This window comes from Pseudopodoces humilis, chromosome 8 (genome assembly GCF_049639895.1).
Source record: "Pseudopodoces humilis isolate 2021_Gansu_Grassland_sample_001 chromosome 8, ASM4963989v1, whole genome shotgun sequence".
NCBI classification, from domain to species: Eukaryota; Metazoa; Chordata; class Aves; order Passeriformes; family Paridae; genus Pseudopodoces; species Pseudopodoces humilis.
Window position 1 is genome coordinate 9,162,530 of NC_142207.1, and position 19,583 is coordinate 9,182,112.

General features: G+C 41.2%; 1 protein-coding gene across 3 annotated transcripts in view; it reads left to right on the plus strand.

Annotated features, from left to right (window-relative positions):
- Positions 1 to 7,894: 7,894 nt before the first annotated feature.
- The window catches only part of SNX4 (sorting nexin 4), a 32,295-nt gene continuing 20,606 nt past the window's right edge, over positions 7,895 to 19,583 (plus strand). For 2 of the 3 annotated variants that reach the window (XM_005519639.3, XM_088059206.1), the window contains exons 1-5: positions 7,895 to 8,047; positions 9,040 to 9,155; positions 17,046 to 17,184; positions 17,262 to 17,411; positions 18,442 to 18,489. In XM_005519639.3, the coding sequence (XP_005519696.2) occupies positions 7,919 to 8,047; positions 9,040 to 9,155; positions 17,046 to 17,184; positions 17,262 to 17,411; positions 18,442 to 18,489 (582 nt within the window). In that variant the 5' untranslated portion in view covers positions 7,895 to 7,918. The remainder of the gene's footprint in view (positions 8,048 to 9,039; positions 9,156 to 17,045; positions 17,185 to 17,261; positions 17,412 to 18,441; positions 18,490 to 19,583) is intronic. The other variant, XM_088059205.1, reaches the window with a different exon arrangement.

Genomic DNA, 19,583 nt, shown 5'->3' on the forward strand with positions numbered 1-19,583 from the left:
AGTTGAGTGTGGCAGAGATGTTGCTATTAAGGCTTTTTGCACCCAAATAAAGAAGATAATATTTTATAGTTAATGAAAATACATTGACTAATTTGAATATATACACTGTATTCTAATTCAGTGAATTTCCAGCTTTTTATTTACCCATTTTACAATTAATTTTTGGTTCATTAATCAGTTTGAGGTGGATATGTGATGTACCTATATATGCTTGTGTGTGTATTCATTATGGTAAATGTTTTCCTCCACTGGACTTGAAAGCCTTTTCTTTGCATCCATCTTGCTGATAGTTTGCACCCACTTGTGTTGTAAACTATTTATATAAATTATTCTGTTAGAGTGTTAAATAACGGTACCTTTTTCCTTTTTCTGTGTTTAAAAAGGAAAAAAGGAGGAGATGTTGGATGTGGTACAGCTGATAAACAAAGTGTGCCTCCTATGGCATGGTGACACACACATACCACTGCAGAGGGTTGCTCTCACCTGCTGTGGGGTGCCCAGATGCAAGTCAGCTCAGCCTGACTTCCTTGGGGATGTGCCTGCATGTCCCTGGCCCAAGTTACCACAGATCAAGTATGGCCTCTGAGGACTAAGAATGGGCAAATATTCAGCAAACTTCCAGAAAGATGTTATTTTCTAACAAACATATTGGAACTGCTCATATCAGAACTGCTTTGTGCACAGCAGTTTCTTAGGGGGGCCTGCCAACCCTTCTCTCTCAGATCCAGAGCATTTCAAAATGCTCATGGATTTCTCAGCCCACCAGTTGGATTTTCAGATGTGAACTCTTGTGTGTGTTACAAGACAACTGCTTAAGGCTTGTGTTAGCAACATCACAGATTATTCATGATCCACGGGAACCCCCTTTAAAATCAGGAAGAAACCCCTGCTGCGTATGAAACTTGGAGAGAAATAATGTCCCCAGCAGGAGTCCAGAGGGGCTTTAAACAATAGTGGACATTGACAAAACATGCTGTATGATTTGGAAGTGCAAGAGAAGCATGGGGTGTTATTTTTTTAGCAGCAGAACCTGGGAAGGCAGCAGGATGCCTGCACAATGTCACTGCAGCCAGGGACCCTGAGTTGCAGGATCTGCATTTTCCAAAATTCCAGGCAATCCCAAACAACTTCTGAGCCAAACTGAACCCTATAAAGTGCTTTGTCCTGTCTGCAGGATAATCTTATGGAGAGATTTGGGGCCAGATCTCACTGAAATGAGAGAAAAGGCAGTAGCTGTCCCATGCAATGGCATCTTTACAAGGCAGTTGGTTATCTACAGGAAGCTCTGCAAGAGGAAACTTTAGGGGAGCAATGCATGTCCTGCTCTTCCTAAACAGTTACACATATTTTTAGATGGTGTTAGATCTTCTGCTTGGCAAAGCAAGTTGCCATGATGACAAGGGCAGAGGTGTGCTTTCCTAAACTGGTCACTGGGCACAGCTGGCTGCTTTTTGTGCAGGTGAAACCTGCCTATCTGTTCAGCCCTTGTGTAAGATTGTATGGAGCTGGAAGTACCCTCCTGCAACCTGTGTTTTTAGTCCACCTAGCTGAGGCTATTGCAAGCAAACCTCATGTGAAGAAGAGGAGGAGGAAAGTGAGGCTGGCACTGTGCCATGAGTCACCCCAGGTCAACTGGGGAGCCCCTCAGCACGTGCCCCACTGATCTGACTACCAGCTCTGTTCTGGAGAAGCTGGTTATTTCTTAGACTTTATCCAAGGAAAAAAATTCAAACTAAAAATCCACCAAAGTTACTTGGGGAAAAGTGAGTATTCTGGGGTTTAGCCTCAAGTGCCTAAACTCACATTATAGAGCTTTGCTTCCATGAAGGAGCACAGTGACCTTTTGAGTAAGACACTGGGGAGGAAGAAGAGATAAATGGTTATTTTTATTGTTGGCTTGTTTATTCCTTTCGGTGTAAATTCCCTTGCTCCTCTATTAGTGGTCTGGACAGCCTCATAACTCAAGACACACTGAAGGCTGGATTTAAGCTGAGGAACGTAAGGTCTCTGCAGGGTGATTTTTAAGCTGCATTGTGGGAGCAGTTTTCCCAAAGTTCTCATTTAGGAGCTGGAAGATATTTATTAGAGAAGTAAAATAAAACTTTGGACACCTGAAACAATATAGCATATGTTTAAACCGGGGTTTCAAGCAGCCTGGGTTTCCACTGTGGGAGGCAAGGCTCAGCAATGAAGCAGTAGATTTGAAGCTCCCAACATGGGCACTAAATACCCGTGCACAGGGTAACCTCATGGTGGACATGTGCCAGGCCCAGGTGAGTCAAACCTGTTATTATTCCCAGGGGTGAAGATCACCTTCATGTGACAGGGAATGTGAAGGGAGAGAGAGAGAAGGGAACCACATAACCAGCCCCAGACAGCACTAATGTAAGGGCCAGTGCTCCTGAGCTTCTCTGGACCTCTTCCATGCTTTCTAGCCCCAGAGATCCTGGCAGGGTACTGGGTTTGGAATGACTGACTACAGCAAAAGATGTTAGGTTTACTTGTGCAGTCAGGATATATCCTTCTGGCCCTCTTGACTTTCTGCACATTACACAAGTGGACTAATATCTGTTGCATCTGCATTGCTCTTTTTTAATCTGTTTATATCAGTAGTGATGTCGGGCTTCAGATGAGGTCTGTCAGTGTCTTTGTTGTTAGGAGAATTTGTTTTATACCTTGAAGTATTAAAAGACAGGTCTAAGGAACACATCTAGCTATAGGAACAGGACTTAGCTTCTATAATGAGCACAGATCCATGAGTATGGATTTGTTTTTATGTTGTGTGCTTATATTGTATTACCCCCAAGTTGGCCTGGCAGTTAATTAAACCCCAGAAATGTCATCACTTCTGCATCTTATAAGCATGACCTTGGTTTCACTGTTCCATCAGCAACAGTTGCCTGAGAAAGATGTGTACCCTGCAGTATGGATCCAATCCAACCTCTGCCTCCACCCTGCATTCACAAGGACACTTGCTCCAGACCTGGGGGTGTTGACTAAATTCAAATGTCATTTCCTGGTGGCACTGAGGGTGCCCATCCCTCTCTGGGAAAAGCTCTTGTTACCTTCCGCTGTCTCAGTTTCACAGGGTTTTGATTGAGATCTTGGATGTGGTGTTATGGCTTGTGATGCCTGCTACCACCTAAGGAAAAATACTGTGATGACCTTTGGCATTTTCCATTCTCTGGCTACAGCTTGTCCCAGGGGTGGTGTGGTAACCTTTGATGATGTGATGACATGAGGAGTCAATCAAAGCCAGCACTGCATCCTGAGGGACACAGCCATATCTCCTTTGGGCAGAGGTGGCTTTGTCTGCTCTGCCACAGCCTCTTCTCCTTAGCCCTGCCGAATTCCCCATGCTCCAACCTCTCAGCTAATGCTCGTTTCTGTAGCCACACAGGATAATTGCATTTTCTAAGTGATGCCTGGCTTTCACTGGAGTCTTTGCATAGTCCAGAAACACTGGCCTAAGTTCTAACTTCTCACAGACTGTGTGTAACGGGTTCCTTGACCAAAGCTGCATCAAGATTAAGTAAAGGTCTACCCATCTCTACCATTTGCAATTTTATTGAGTTGTCTTGTATTTTTCTCTTCTATTCTGTCACAAAACACCACCTTTCTTCCTCTGAAGCTTGTCATGGCTTATTTTGAGCTGCTTTTGAAGCCACTTTGAATACATTTTCATTCATACTGTTGATCTGTGTACAGATTCTTTCAAAAATTAGATTAGTTTTAAGATGGATTAGTTTTGGATTTCTTGTTTTTATTTGTGGATTGAGATATGCCGTTGCTGAAAGGGATGCTACCAGTTTCAGACTGAGTGAAATGGAATTATTTTCTTCAATCCAAAAGTCACCCATATCTCTTTTCCGCTCTTTCTCTGGAAAATTAACAAAATGCTGATTTCCCTACACCTTAGCACTCATGTCACTCAGATATTTAGATGACAGAAACATGTATGAGGAGCTTGAACTCACCTACTTTTCCGCCTGCACTCTGCCACGCTGAAGCAGCTACTCATGCATTTTACTGACAGTTCCTTGACATTAATTCCTCTTCTGTATTTTCTTAGGGATCCTAAGCAAGTACTGTTTTCTGCTGCAACCATCACACCCCAAGGACATCACACAGATGCCAGGGTCTTCAGTGAGGATCAGCCTTTGAAGACCAACAGCACAACTTGGCATCACTTTGGCTGCTGGATGCCTCTGGAGAGCAAATACCTTCAGTTCTGGAGGAATTAGCCTGCAGAGGGAAGTAGGAGCAGTTTGACAGCCTGACTCATGATCTTTGTATTATTATTACTGGTTGTGAAACTATGATAGGATCCAGGAGCCTGAACCATGGATCAGGAATGTGCTTTTGAAGAGAAACTCCTGGCCTTCCTGCTTTGGCTTGTGTTACAAGGCAGTCTCAAGGCAGGCACACATGGGTTTTTTTTTCAACAGCAGCTAAACTGGAAGTTGTGAAGGGTGGTAGGTCCCTGGGAGTGGGATAGAGGCACCCTAAAAATTATCAACTAAAATATGTGTGTTGTGGATGGCAGGTTCACAGCTCCAGGGTGCTGCTCCATGAATCTGCTCTGTCCTGAACCTCCTTGCTTTCGAGCACCAGCACAGCCAGATCCTGCACAGGATATGCAGTCAGCAGGAATATTGGCTGCTTTACTTTCTCTTCCTGAGGTTACTGAAAGGCTGCGGGTGTTGCAGAATAGATGCAAAGCAGAGCCACTGCTTTAGGTGTTTTCATTCTGGTTCTCAGTAGCATGATGGTTGTTGGTGGTGGTTTAATTATCTTTTAAATATAACTACATCTAAGAAGTTGAAGGATGAGGAACTCAAAGAAACTGATAAATAATGTTGTGACAAAGAGGAAAATATCTGAAATGTTTCCCATTAATATAGCTGCTTTTTTTTCAGGTGTCTTATTTTCTAGAGCAACACAGCCTGTCAAAAGATCTGATAAGAACACATAACATTACATAAAACACCAGGGAGCCAGTTTATAAGGTAATATTCCTTGTGTAGCTTTCTTCCATCAAAAAGCAGTTTATCCAGTGTAATGGTAGGATTAAAACAAATAGATTTACAGAATAGAAAAGATGGAGATCCCTGTTTGCCACAGACTGTAATGGGAATCAGGGCAACTTCAGAGACTGAAGGGACTTGTAGGTAGGATGTGGTGTAGAGTTTGCCTTCTTAAAGTTGAAGAACAAGGGACATGCTGCCTAGTAAAGATGTTGAAGAGCAAGAGAGTTTCTTTGTTTAGATTGTTAGAGTTTAGATTGACCTGCAGGAGATTGGACTCACATTGTTACAAGAGGGGGCCCAGGGAGACCCTGGGTGCATGAGGGGCTGTGCCTAGTTAGGGGGAAACACTGCAGCTTATCTTGACCACAGTAGCACAAGCCCTGGAAGTCCTCCTGAGAGAAGCACTGTCCTGCAAGAAAATACCTTTATCCCACTTTGCATGCTGAGGTAGGGAAATGTGGTTCAGGAAGAAGACTTTGTTGGAGACTTTAGTGCTTGTGGAAGATCTCTCCACTGTGTACCATTTTTTTCCAAGACATTTTACTCTCCTCTGAACTCTCCATGCTTTAATGTACATGAGGGCTACCCAGGCTCCCAGTCACCTAGATTTAAGCTCTTCTACCACTACCCTCATCCTCCATATATAATGTTTTAACTCTTCTCCACATCTATTAGTAGTATGAAGAAAATTCAAAGATGAAAACAGTTTTTGAAATCATAGAATGTTGGACCTACAATATATTACTGTACTTTATTGATAATGTTGTTTCCATAATAAAAATATTTAGTACAAAGTATGATATCCTGCATGAGTTTCACATAAATATTTCCACTATATAACTGATAGGGATCAGAAAAATTTCAGTATGCACATGCTGCAAATGCAAGTGTAATTGATACAAGGTATGTATCTTGATGTACATCTTGAGTAAACATAAGAAAACCATAGCTTAATGAAAAACAGACTGTGTCTTACAAAGTGCAATCATGCTTTTACATCTAAACTGGACCTTGGGTTTAGAAAACAAATCTTAAATCAGTCCTATTCAGAGGACAAATCATAGTTCACATACTTGCAAAAAACTTTTGTTTTAGGAAAGCCTTTTGTGAAAAAGCTTGGGAAACTCCATACAGCTACAGTGGTGGAGGGGTGGGAAAGGATAGATTGAGGTATCAGTTCAAACAATCTGAGTAAAAAGTTGAATAAACATTGAAGACAACAGAATAGAAACCAGACGCCAAATACTAATTCATAGGATCTTCAAAGGGGATTTTGAGGTTTATTTTAATTGTCGTTGAAAGAAAAAGATTCATTTTTGGATGAAAAATGTATGCAAATTCATCTCTGGTCAACACTACAAAAACCCCATTTCCTACACAAAGCAGAAAAAAGCAAAGCAAAGAAACCCATAATATCAACTTTGTAATCCCCCAAAGTGGCCTTTAACCTGAGTTTGAAGAGTAGGAAAAGAAAAAAAACTACATAAGAATAATAAAGCATGTAGTGCCTGAATCAAAGGACATGAATCTGGTGCAAGGATGGGAAATCTCAAGGGCTGATGTGATATGTAAGCCAGAGAACCATGACACTGCTCCTGAGAGTCCAAAACAGTACTTGGAGAATGAGGAATAAATAGGAGCAACCTCTTCATCCAGTTTGCCAGTCCCACAGGGACTGTGTAGGCACCATGGGATCATGAGGGAGTAAGACCAGTAGTGAAGAGGTGTACATATATATATATATATATATATATATATAAATCTACAATGTGTGATGTTCTGTGGGGACTGAAGGGTGGACTTTCTGAGTGTCTCTCCAAAAAGACAGACACGGAATGACAGAAATGCATGGGGAGGTTTGTTCCTGCTTGATGAGAAGAGATGAGACGGCTTGGGCTTTTATTACATAATGTCAGAGGCTTCCCCAGAGCTGAACTTGGCAGATTTTGCCTACTCCAATCCCTCCTGAGGAAGAGTGGCAGGATGGAACATCCTTGGTGCTGCCCAGCAGCAATGGTGGGCAGGAGAATCTCTGGATGTCCAGCCACTGTTGGGAGAGAGTTGATGGAAAAGGCTGGCAGCCAGGAGGGTGAAGCAAAAGGAACACAGCACGACCAAGTCCTTCACTACTACTAAAGGAGTGAGTGGGAAAATAACAGGGTGCTGAGCTTTAAAAAAATAACCCAAGCTGCCTAATGCTAACAAACATCCTGTGGGAAAGTTAATGGCTGCTGAAAGAGACTCAATAAAGGAAAGTGACAAATCTTGCTATAGGCGAAAGATGAGAAAGTATCTGAAATATTTCCCATTAATATGGATTTTAAGTTTTGTTTAAGATGTGTTATTTGCTTTAACAACACAGGGTGTCAAAAAAAAGCCAACCAAACAACCAAAAAAACAAGCAGGAAAGGTGTGCGAAGCATGGCACGACAAACTCTTCAGTGACCTGAGAACTAAGAGGGGAACAACAACAACACAAACAAATTTTAGAAATAAACATTTACAGCTGTAAGAGAGCGGGTGAGGGGCCGAAGGCAGCTTTATCCCAGACAGGGGCAGGAGGCTCAGGGCTGCCTGTGGCCGAGCGGAGCACGATCACAGCGAGGGGTGTCCGTGAACAGGGGCGCGAATGAGCCCCTTTTGGCACCAGAGTGGGCAGGCCGCCCTCAGCACCCCCGGACCGTTACGGGCGGGGGTCCACGGTCCACGGTCCACGGTCACGGGCGGCGGCCGGGGCCGGGGCCGGGGCCGGGGCCCGGGCAGGTTGGCCCCCGCCCGCAGCCCCGCGGACACACCCCGGCCCGGCCCGGCTCTAGGACCGGCCATGGGCTTGCCCGGAGCCCGGCTCAGCGCCTGCGCGGAGCGCCGCGGCCGAGCCCCCGAGCCCCATGGAGAGCACCGAGCCCGAGCCGAGCGACAGCCGCCCGGAGGAGGAGGAAGAGGAGGAAGAAGAGGAGGAAGAAGAAGAGGAAGAAGACGACGGGGCCCTCCTGCCCCCGGAGCAGCCCTTGGCCGCGGTGAGGCTGCGGAGGGCGGTGGCGGAGGGGCAGCGTCCCCCTCCCCGGGCCCACGGCCTGCTCCGCCGGGCGAGCACCGGGCTTTCCTGAGCGCGCTGCCCGGGCCGGGCGGGGAGGGCGGCGGGGCTCGGGGGGAGCCGGGGCCGGGCGCTCGCCCAGCGCTGCCCGCCGCGGCGGGAAGGGGCTACAGGTGGGACGAACCCTTCCTCCGCTGCCTGGGGCCGAGCCCTGCTCGGTGGAGCACGGGACAGAGCCGTGCAGCATGACCCTCTGAGCTGCGGGGTTCTCTTTGCAGCCCCGTCCTGGCTGCTGTCAGAGAGCTTTGTGCACCCTCTGTCCTTGTCCCTAATGTCAGACTACTGTTTATTATTATAAATTATGTTTTTGTCTCCCCCTCCCTCCTTAATTTCACAAGTAACTCCCCCTCCCTGACAGTGCAGCTCTTCCTTTGCACATGGTGGGCCTGTGGTCCTTACTAATTTCTGGCGGCCAGTGTGTAAAAAGATAACGATCCTCCTCTGAGAGATTAAAAGAAAAACATCTTGGTGCAGATATATTCTGTTTCCTGTGAAAGGGGAGAGGTGGCTTCACGTGTCCCGGTTGTCCTGAAGAGGAATTCGCTGGTAGCTGGGAAGTGTTTGGATAGAAAGTAGTGGGGTTAGCCTGTTTGGTTGGGTTTTTTTTAAAGGTTACTTTGTTACCTGTAAAGAGAAATATTTCATTTCTGTATCCTCCTAGCTCAGGGTGGTTTTTGGTACCTGAAGTTGTCAGTTTGTTGACTTTTCGATTTTCCCCCTAAAGCAGGTTTACAGTTTTCTCTTGCAAATATGATGCAGAACATAGGTATAAAGCAAAGCCCTGTCAAAGCCTTTATCCCATAGAGACCTGTCTTATTTGAATAAATGTGGTGTGGGAGAAGGGGAGACAAGGTTAGTAGCCTTTGCCTTGTGTGGTTAATGTTACATGAATCTTTATTTTCCTCTTCTGAAAAGATGGAAGACTGTTTGGCAAAGAAAATGGAAATCACGGTTTCAGAAGCTGAAAAACGGACTGGGAGGAATGCCATGAACATACAAGAAACATACACTGCTTACCTCATAGAGACTAGGTGGGTGATGAGAGCTCAGTCTCAAGAGTACATGGATGTGCCATTCTAAACAGATTTCCCCTCCTTCCACTCCTAAAAATAATCAGGTACAGTCGATGAGAGGATTTAGCTGTTTTGTGCTTTGTTATGTGGTTATCAACCCACTCTGGAGCATCTTTTCCTGTGAAAATTTGGAAGCTGATCTCCAGTTCAGTACTAGCGCTGGTTTTGTGTAACTCTGTACTTTAATTCTTTATTTGGAGCTTGGTGGAAAAGTGTGTGTTTGAAAGTTGTTGTATTAAAATGATGTCAGTAACGCTTGGTTATTTCTTGGACATAAGTTGGACAAATTTATACATGTATTTGTGAGATTGTGTGTGAGGGCGTCTAAAGTAACAATTAGGCTTGGTTGAGATGACAAAAAAAAGAAGTCTCATGACTTGTGTCATGTGGTCAAAATGTGTTGCTCAGCTTATATTTGAAGTGTTTTGCTTGATCTGATTACCACTTACTCCTTCTAGATGGTTTAAGGGTTAGAGTTAGTTAACTATTTCCTTTCTTCGTACTAGCTTTAACTTTCACTGGGGAACTTACTGCTCTCAATCTTCTTGTGTTAACAAGATTAATACTACTGGTATGATAAACATTCTCAGTATTACAAACACAAAATTTCAAGTATTGAGTAGTGAGCAAAACTTTAAAATCTCTTCTAATTTATCCTTACTTCCCAAAGAGTAACAGATGACTCCTATTATGTGGGATCACGTTACTCAGCTGAGGCAAGAATTTCAAAATTAGACTTTGTTATGAGTTTTATTTAGCCCTCCTTTATATTACTAGTTTTAACCTTTGGGCCTTGCCTTTGGAATTATCTGCTGTACAAAGAAAACCTTCTGAAACAAAACAGTTGCATTTTGGAAAGGCTCTGTAGAGTTCAAATTGTAATACTGTCACATAAGCCTTCTATCTGCTAGTAAAAGGTTTCTTAGCTTGTTTAGCTGATGGACACACCAGTCACTGACTGCAGACCTGCTGGGATAAGTTTACTATATTTGCTAAACTTAAAGAACAAAATCCAAAATAGACATATATTTTTCAAATATTGTAGCTCTTTTGACAGTTGCTCAGATGCTAAAAAATACTTTTACAGTGTATTGATATTAAAGATCACATCTTCTCATATGGTGTTATTTTTGTTGTAATTATATTTCTGAAGGGAAAGAGAAGAAAATTGGAATCATTTGGGCCTAACTGTGATATGAAGTGTACTCTGGGGGCAGATTTATGCAGCCTCAGAACATGCTGACTGCATCTCCTTTTCCAGTCATCCTTGCATTACTTCAGAGTTGCTCCCACTGGTCTTTCCCAGTTGTTCTTTCATAGTGGCAAAACTGTACTTTGCTGGCCAGATTGTGTTCTTTCATTAAGATTTATTTTACTCTCTGGGCACCAAATACCAAGATCAATTACATGTTTGTCACAGAGCGATTGAAAATGTGGGTTTGTCACATCTCTAATAAAATAGGTTCTCTATTCCTTTTGCTGAGAAGGCAAAATTTCTTGCGTAAATATAATTGGTGGCTATTAAATGTGCTTCCTGCTGAGCCTGTAGCTGTAGGTGGGCTTCACAGTAATTTGTCTGTGGGTAATAAGATATTTTGTAGCTGAAGAATAAAACAGTTTATAGTAATATAAAGGGAAGACCACTTAATAATAGTTGCATTATGTTTATGTGAACTAGCGTTCCACCATTACTGCTATCTAGGATCTAATTTCAGTTTGAATTGAGGAATTCTATCTGGGTGAATAAGAGACACAAGACCATGGTATATGGTTATAAAACAGGAGCTGAGTGCTTAAATCTTTAACACGTAAGTTTCACTGGTGCTGGTGAAAATGTTTGCAAATGCAAGTGATGGGTGTTACTTTTTTCTTTTTAAATGAAAAGATTTATTAATATGCTCACATTTTTGTGTTACTTTTGTTGATTTTTTATTAATGTGATATTATATTTTGATGTAGATATATTTCTTTGAGACAAAACAAACTCCGTTGCTGTAGACTGCAGAACATCAGCAAATTCCAAGGGTTGTGCTTCCTGAAAGCATCTTCTTGCTTTGGACCCTTCTGCATTAGCTAATCTGATTTTTTTGTGATGAGCTATTTCCATTCAATTAGTCATGATGTCAGTTTGTTTCACAGCTTCTGTTAAACTGTACAGTTATTTAAAACTAAATCAGTTTTTATATTCTCCCTGTGAGAATGGAGGTCACTTCTACCTATTTGTGGGAAATGGCATTAAGGGAAGTACAAATTCTTAAGATGTATACCTAAATATTCCTTCTGAGATGTGCTCACCATACCACTTGCTTTCTATAAGGGAAGTAGCAAATATCCAGGATCTCACTTAAATCCAGACTTTGTTAGAATTTTAGGCAGCTGTGTCTTGTATCAGAGCCTTCTTGAAACTACAAGAACTTGGTTAGAATGAACCTCAAGTCTGACTCCTGGCTTTGTACCTGTTATTTTTCATGACAGAGCTGAAAGTTAATCAAAATGCAGAACACCTCTTAAGTGCTCTGTGGTATTGCACTTTTAATTATAGGACATAGAGGGAATGCCTTTTTTTTCCTGGTCTCATTTAAAGTAAACAATTTCTTCTGTAGTAGTAGGGCAATTCCATTTAGTTCACTTTCCTTTCATCCCTGCTGACTATCAGATTTCTATCCTGGCCTTCCCAATCAAACAATACGATGACTGATATGTATTTTTTTTTTTTTTGTCTGTTTTACATGTGGCTTTAGGAAAAGGTAGCACAAGATTGTGCAGCCTGGTATCTGGCCACTTAATATCAGAATCCCTGGTTTCCAGCCCTACTAGACTTCACTTCCTCTTGCAGTAATTTGACAGCGAGGCTCATTTTATTTCCTTTTTACTCCTGCAGTATGGCTGGGAAGTTACTAGTCTTATTTCTGTTTTCAGTATTTGGAAAGTTTTCCACTAGTTAAGTTGTGATATGAGTGTTACCTGCTTCTCTGTTAAGACCTTGGATTGCCCATCCAAGGTGTGAGAACTTCTAAAGAAACTTTCTGTGAGAGAAATGAACTTTGAAATCAGTAGCTGGCCAGGCCACAGCTCAGTGATAGCAGTCCTGCATTGTGGGATTTCAGGAGTTTTTCCTTTGTTATGTGTTTTTTAGTATCCTTCTCAAAGTTTCCTGTTTTGCACTGGGCTAGGTGAAAAGCCCAGGCATGGGTTTCCTGAGAAGAGGCACAGGATGAATACCCACAGAGCCATGTTGTCTTCTGATAGAACAGTAAAGAGCAGATTTTGGCCAATGGGAGTCAGGAAGACTTGTCCAAAGTATTCCAAAGGAGGTATGAGGGAAGAAATCTAAATTCAGCATGAGCTTTAAACAGGGGAGAGTTGGGAGATGAAAGAAGACAGAGGACTTGAGAACTTAGTTTTCTGTTGGTTTTTACTTGATTGATACTATGAATCATTCATCTTCCTGAAAAGATGTATGTTTTAGTTAAATACAGTAAACTGGGTAAAAGTATAAAGAAACCAAAGAGTCATCTGGCTGTGAAAAATCTTCTGGCAAGATAAATGCCTCCTTGTCATACAGCTTGCCAGGTAGAAGACCAAATATTAGGCATCAGCTGTCTGAGATGCCTGAATACAGAGACTATTTCTAAATAGCTGTTGGAAGAAGTTGCCCATCCCTCTAAAATGGTGTTCCTCTGCACAGGGAGTGAACCTTGCCCACTACAGGGAGTGGAAGTGTCCCTTCTTATACACTGGAAGGCCAAAGGCTGAAAGCAAAGTTACTGCTTCTGCCATTGAAGAGGTGATTGCTTTTACAAGGAAATAAACCTATGTATTTCCTTCTTGTCTGATTTAGTACTTCACAGACATTTGTCTTTTTATTGCACTCAGAATTATTTAATGGCTCATTTAAGATAATTAGTTTTAAATGGGAAGTGAGAAGAGGTTAATTAGATGGACTAAAGTTTTCACTTTGACACTTTGAATTAAGGCAAATAAATGAGACATGGAGTAATGTGGTTTTTGTATTGGTTATGATAACATCAGTTATAAATGTAAAAGCTGAAGGTTTCAATTTTGTCTTTTTAATTTTTTCAGGCAGGTTGGTTTGTTCAATGAATAACTTGCATTGTTAAAAGTGTACTTAAAGGGGAAACATATGGTTTTCTTGCCTGAAGACTGTACAAGTATTATATTGTGTTTTTAGAACCAAAACAAATTGAGAAGTTTGACTGAATGTCAACAAGTGATTATAATCTTAATTGAAACTGGTCCACAATACTTGCATTTAATGCGGGAGTTCATAACGTGGTCTAAAAAGTTAGATGGTAGTCAAGGTATTAAGTGTAATGAGTACCTTTGTGGATTTTTACTTCCTTTCTGAAATGGTGTTCCTGGGGAGGAAATGCTCTTGTAATTGGTGATATTTTATGACCTCATATGTAACCAGGTGGAGACATTTTTGGTGTGATTAAAAAAAAAATTCTCTAATCTTGGTTGCCTGTCCTAAATCCATCCATGCAGTCTCAGACTCTTGTTACCTCATTTAAAAGGCCATGGTGCTGACTCCTGACTGAGGGCTGTGCAGTGCTTTCCCACTACAGCTTTGCAAAGAGCTTTGCTGCTCCCCTCCTTTACCCTTCAGCATTGTGTGCTCTAGAGAGCACAGCCTGAGGGTTTACTGTAAGCCTGGGTGTAAGAGGGAATCTGCAACTGATACTAATAATTTCAAAATGTCTTGAATGTATTCAAATCAATTACTTAAAGAAGCATGGCTTCTTTGTTAGGTGCTACATAGGTGCCCTCCTGATGAAGATAAAAGCAGCTGTAAAAGGCAGTGTTTGGACTTCTTAGACATTGAGAATAAATACATGTTAGAATAAAGGAAACAAGTATGATCTGAGATGAGAATAATGTCAGGCTGCTTAACACACACTATGGTGAGGTGGTTGTCTCAGGTGCTGTCTAGTTAAGAAAGAATAAACTATACAGGCAAGTTTGACCTTCAAGATTCTCTGGGAGTAATTTAATCTTTTTCTTCAGGGTATAATGTGAGGTTTTTGTGTCCCCTGCAAGGGTTATAAAGCTTGATTAACTGAGACTGGGAGAAGCCTAGCTGCTGTCCATAGATCTGCTCTGTCAGAATAAATTGACAGTAGGCTTTAGATGTAGTAAACCTCCTTAGTGTCTTCATTATGGGCAGAGTAGGTGCCGTGAGTGGTATGAACTAGTCTGGCATTCTGCTTCCTTCTTCCTGGAGTTCTTAAGGCCCTGTATGGGCATAAAACTTGGAGTAACAAGGTAGTGGTTTGTGCTGTTGTAGGACTAGGCTTCTCTAAAAAGCTGTGGTCCTTTCCTGCTAAAGTGTAATGCTCCCAAATGACCTTTTAAAATTTTTGATTAATATTTCATTTCCTGCTTAATGTGTATGGACTGAGGTGTTATTACTATATTTTTTTTAAAATAACTGATGGGTTCTTATTAATTGTAGCAAATACAAAGCTGATAAGCAGGCGTGTTCAGAAAGGGGTTTTATTGTTTTATTTTTTTCTACAGTTAAGGCTCAGCATGAACTTTGCTGCTCCTACTTTCTAATTAACTCTGCAAAACAATTGTGGAGCATTATAAGCATGATTTAGAGTGAACAGTTCTCCTGTCAGAAGGCTGGCACAGCAGCATCTGTATCTGCAGCACAGATGTGTCCTCCTGGGATGTGGTTGGGCTCTCAGGGCAGTCCTGACCTGCATTTTTCTTGTCTCCCTATTTATGTTTGCTTGTGCAGCCTGTTCTCAGGCAGGGTTCCCATAAGACTATCACGTAGTGATGGTAGCCGTCTTTCTTAAGGGTTGACAATAACCAGTGTGGAAGTCTTGAAACCCATGGTAAAAGTCAGTGCAGCTGGTTGGTAGGCTGCTGAAGCTGAAGCTTAAAAGGATCTGTAATTCTGAAGTATTTTTATGTGAGTGTCTTGAATGGCCAGATTGTTTATGAAACCCTGCTGGGAGTTTCTCCTCTAGGAATGTAATGTTTGTGCTTTCAGCTTTTGACTAAACAATCTTCTGATGCATAGTAGATCAATTCCTTAGCTATTTAAATTTACCTCTTACTCATCAATAGTTCAATCACTAGATACCTGCTTTGAGCTGAAGTGTTCTTGTAACATTTAAATGGTGCAGCAGTTAGTGAGGGGAGGAATGCTGCACAGCCTGTCAGGCTGGGCTGAGCTTACCCTCTTCAGAACTCAGTATTTGCAGGTGCAGCTTCATTGAATTAAAATACTCTAGTAGGGAAGTGTTCTGTGGGATGGTGGCAGTGTGAATAGTGGCTGTCAGCAGTGTGCTCGCCTATTCTCTTGAATCACTCTCAAACAGTTTTAATCTGCAGCAGCTTGTATTGAATGCTATAAATTTATCCTTTTTTCTTCTTAGTTGTGAAGTTTCTTTTCCCCTACAAATTCAGTCACCTGGAATAAATGTGCTTTCCCCAAGGCATGGGTAGATACATAAAAATTGTTTTACCTTACTAAATTAAAAGAGTATCTTTTGCATTCTTCTGTATGACATTATTCCACCTTAAGGTGTAACTAAACCAAAGCATATAGCAAGACTGTTCCTTTCTAATAAGAGTTCACTTCCTTCCTTCTGTGATGCCAAGAGAGGGCAAAAGGCAGTGCCCACAAATTCAAACATGTGAAAGTAAGAAAACCTCTTTATTGTAAGGTTTATCAAACATGGGAGTGGGTTGCTCAGTGTGGTGGTAGTCTCAGTCCTTGGACATACTCAAAACCCAAGTGGATGTGGCTCAGAACATTGTGCTTTGAGCAAGGGAGTTGGATCACAGACATACAGAGGTCCCTTCCAAACTCAATGGTCAGTACTGTTCCATGTAGGTTTATGCCAGTGCTTTCTGTGCTAGTTAGTCACGTAAATGAAGAATAAAGTAGATACAGATATCGCTGTTTTCTGTTAAGTGCCTTGTGTGAATTCTCTCTCTGTGTTTATTCTGGCATATGCTAACTGCTGGAAGTGTTACTACCCAATGCTTATTTTATGATATTGCAAAGTATTTCTGTTGCTTTGGATGCCTTGTATGAAAAATTATTTTTCTTGTCAAGTTTTTGTATTACTTTCCAATCCTTCAATATTCAATAATTTCTCCTTTTATAGTAACATAAAATCCTTTATTACCTTGCTAGGTCACATTGGTTTTAAGTCTTCAATGAATTTTTCTGACACATCAATTTTGTACCTATGTGCTCTAGCTAGTTTGTTACATTTTTAGTCCTTAAATATAAAAATGTGTCACTTTGAACAAAAAAAAGAAAATTGGAAGTACTTTAAAATTTGCTTTTTCTAAAAATATCTTTTAAAATATCTTAATATTTTTAAAGTTATATTTGTAACTGTATCAACTATTGTATGCAAGACAGTTTTTATCCTCTGAAGTGAACTCTTTCCCACTGAATAGTAAATTTCTTCTTACAATGTTCTGTATCCTTCAGGCACTCATGAAATTTTACTGACTTTGAACCTGACACTGTTCCAAGAGAAACAGGGCTATTTCTATAATGGTGTGGACTAAGCCACATCTATCTCTTTACTTGATTGTGACCTGCCTGTTTGTTTTGGATGTGTAAGTGCATTGACTTTTCCTGTGTTCCTAGAAATTTGAGTGCTATCAGGTGGAAACTATAAATATTTTAAAATTAATTATGTAGACTTTAATTAAAGTTGCTTTAGGTTATGGGCAAGTCGTGCAGTAATTGCTACTTATTCTTGGGGCCTTTGGTCTAACTGCACTGATGGTTTTTGAGGGAGTAGGTGATAGCTCACTGAGGTTCAAATTTGCTGCTTTATCTTTCAGAGCTGTTGAGTCACAGATTGAGGGACAGTGTGCCCCAGTGGAGTCCCTGTGGCGACGTTACAGTGAATTTGAGTTGTTGAGGAATTATTTGTCAGTTACCTACCCACATATTGTTGTTCCACCTTTGCCAGAAAAAAGGGTAAGGAAACCAAAACTGTGGATTGCTTTCTTTTGTTTGTTTTTTAATTTACTGTTGACACTCTTCTGTTTAACTAGGCTGACTTTGTTTGGCATAAGCTATCAGCAGATAATATGGATCCAGATTTTGTGGAAAGAAGAAGAATTGGTCTGGAAAACTTCTTGTTACGTGTGGCTTCACATCCTGTTCTTTGCCAAGACAAAATCTTTTATGCATTTTTAATGCAGGTATAGTAAAGTCATTTCTAAATACATAATTTAGTTTATTTAATTAAGATAATGTCCTTTTGGTCTTATCTATTGACCCATAACTTGTTCTATGTCAGGAGGAAAGATAGACAATGTGAATAAACTTAAAGAGGAAAAGGCTTGTCCAGCTAAAAGCTTCATGAGAGCAGTCTGCAGAAGCACAGTTGCCCTTTTAATCTACCTTATGACTTTTTTCCAATCAAGTTGTAAGGCTTCTAAGAGAGAATTTCAACCTCTTTGGAAAAGCCTGTTGGAAACTTAATGCATGTTGGTTTGGAGCTCTTCCATAGGACTAAAGCTGAACTAGTTACCGTGCTATACTTCTGACTGCAAGGGCAGCACTGGCTTCCAGTTTGCTTTTTGAATATTCATGGTTTCTTTAGCTTTGTAGTTTGAATCATGATTCATTCATGTATCATGGTCCAAAACTGCTACAATACGTTGTCACAAAAGTTGTGGTCAACTTAAGCATTGCATTCTGCAGCTTTCAACTTTAGGAGATGTTGGATAGTTCTTTTTTCTGTGCTTTGAAGAGAGATTTGCAAATACTGGACTGAACAGCTATGTTTGCCACAGTACAGTATGTGGGTGAACCAATGTGTGGGAGCTGAAAACAGTGAAAAAACAGCCAGTACTCCTGAGCCAGGTGGTGGCATGTGCACTGCAAACTCTTGTCACCTGTATGCTCTCTGCCTCGAGCTGCAAAGGTCCTTGGAGCTGGTAATCTCAGAGGTAAATCTCTTCTTTAGACAAAGCAGTGTGGCTCCTGCTCCCAGCTGATAGATTGAGGTAATTGAGAAGATGGTTTTTGAGGGGAGATTAGTATGTAGGCACAACATAATGATTGGTTATTCTTAACCCAGATTCTTGAAAAGACACGGGGAGGGTTACTGAGGCAGAAGCCAAGCATACTGGAGAAGCTCCTTTGATATAGGCTCTTATAAGGACCTGCAAAAACTGCAGCATTCCTAAATCCCTCTAACTGAACGTTCTTCTCCTGTATTTTTAGGAAGGTGGATGGAAAGAAATGGTGAATGAGACTGGATTTCAGCTGAAGGTAATTACTGTAATTGTTTGTCTCGTGATTGCTGTGACACAGACATATTCCAGCAAACATGTTTTAGGCTATTTATGAAAGGATGTTTGCTGTAAGAACAAGTTAAAGGCATTGGTTTATGAATAGTTGTTATTACAAAAACCAGTGATGTTCTTGGCATGTGATAGATAGGATTGCAGTTAAGTTCTCTAGCAGGTTTGCTACGTGCCTATGTGATTCTGCTGGTAATGTAGAAGTATGATCCTTATAAGCTTTAAAAGTAATGAACTTGAGGGCACAGCTGTGGGTTTTTGTGTTTTCTGTTTAGTTTAGCATTTTTAAAGGTGGGTGTCAGATTTAGTCTGGTAAGAGGTGCAAGGTGTCAAAAAAAGGTAAGCAAAGAGGTCTCAATTGTAGGACTTCTTTGCAAGGAGCAGTTGATGAAAGGGACTAAGACAGACGGATTTGGTGCCCCTTAACTGTTTAACAGGATGTGTCTTGAAGTAATACTATCCTCATTGACATCAGCGAGTTCATGGCTGGGTAAACTGGTGGAAGACTTGAAGGAATAAATGATCTGAGGTCGTGTGCTTGTACAGGTCAAGAGTCTGAGAAGCTGATAGGTTGCTGGGCTGTGTCTGGAAGAATTACTGTATGGGGACAAATACTGAGCTTTTTGTTTCATTGTAATGTGATCTGCTCTCATGAAATCACAACTGAAAGCTAGGTGGATTATGAAGAATTATTCTAAATAGTGAGAGCTGAAGAAAATCCCTGGTGCTCTTATCCTCAGTCCAAGGGGCTTTGATACTGACACTTACTGCTGATAACTTAAGTTGACAATAATTCTCTTCCATCACAGTTGGGTTTGCATACTACTAATATTCATAATGCAAACAATGTAAAGCTCTGAAGCTGCATACACTTATAGGAGTTCAGAAAGTTTGTACTGGTAGGGTGTGTTCAGGAGAGCACACAGTGGTGTGTTTATGGAAGAAAACTCATAGCAGAACGCTGAGAATATTCACCTCCCTGAAACCACATTGTAGATTAAATGAGAGATGAACAAGTCTTGTTTTCCCTCTAGATTTGATTGTGTATGTTTTCCCTTTTAC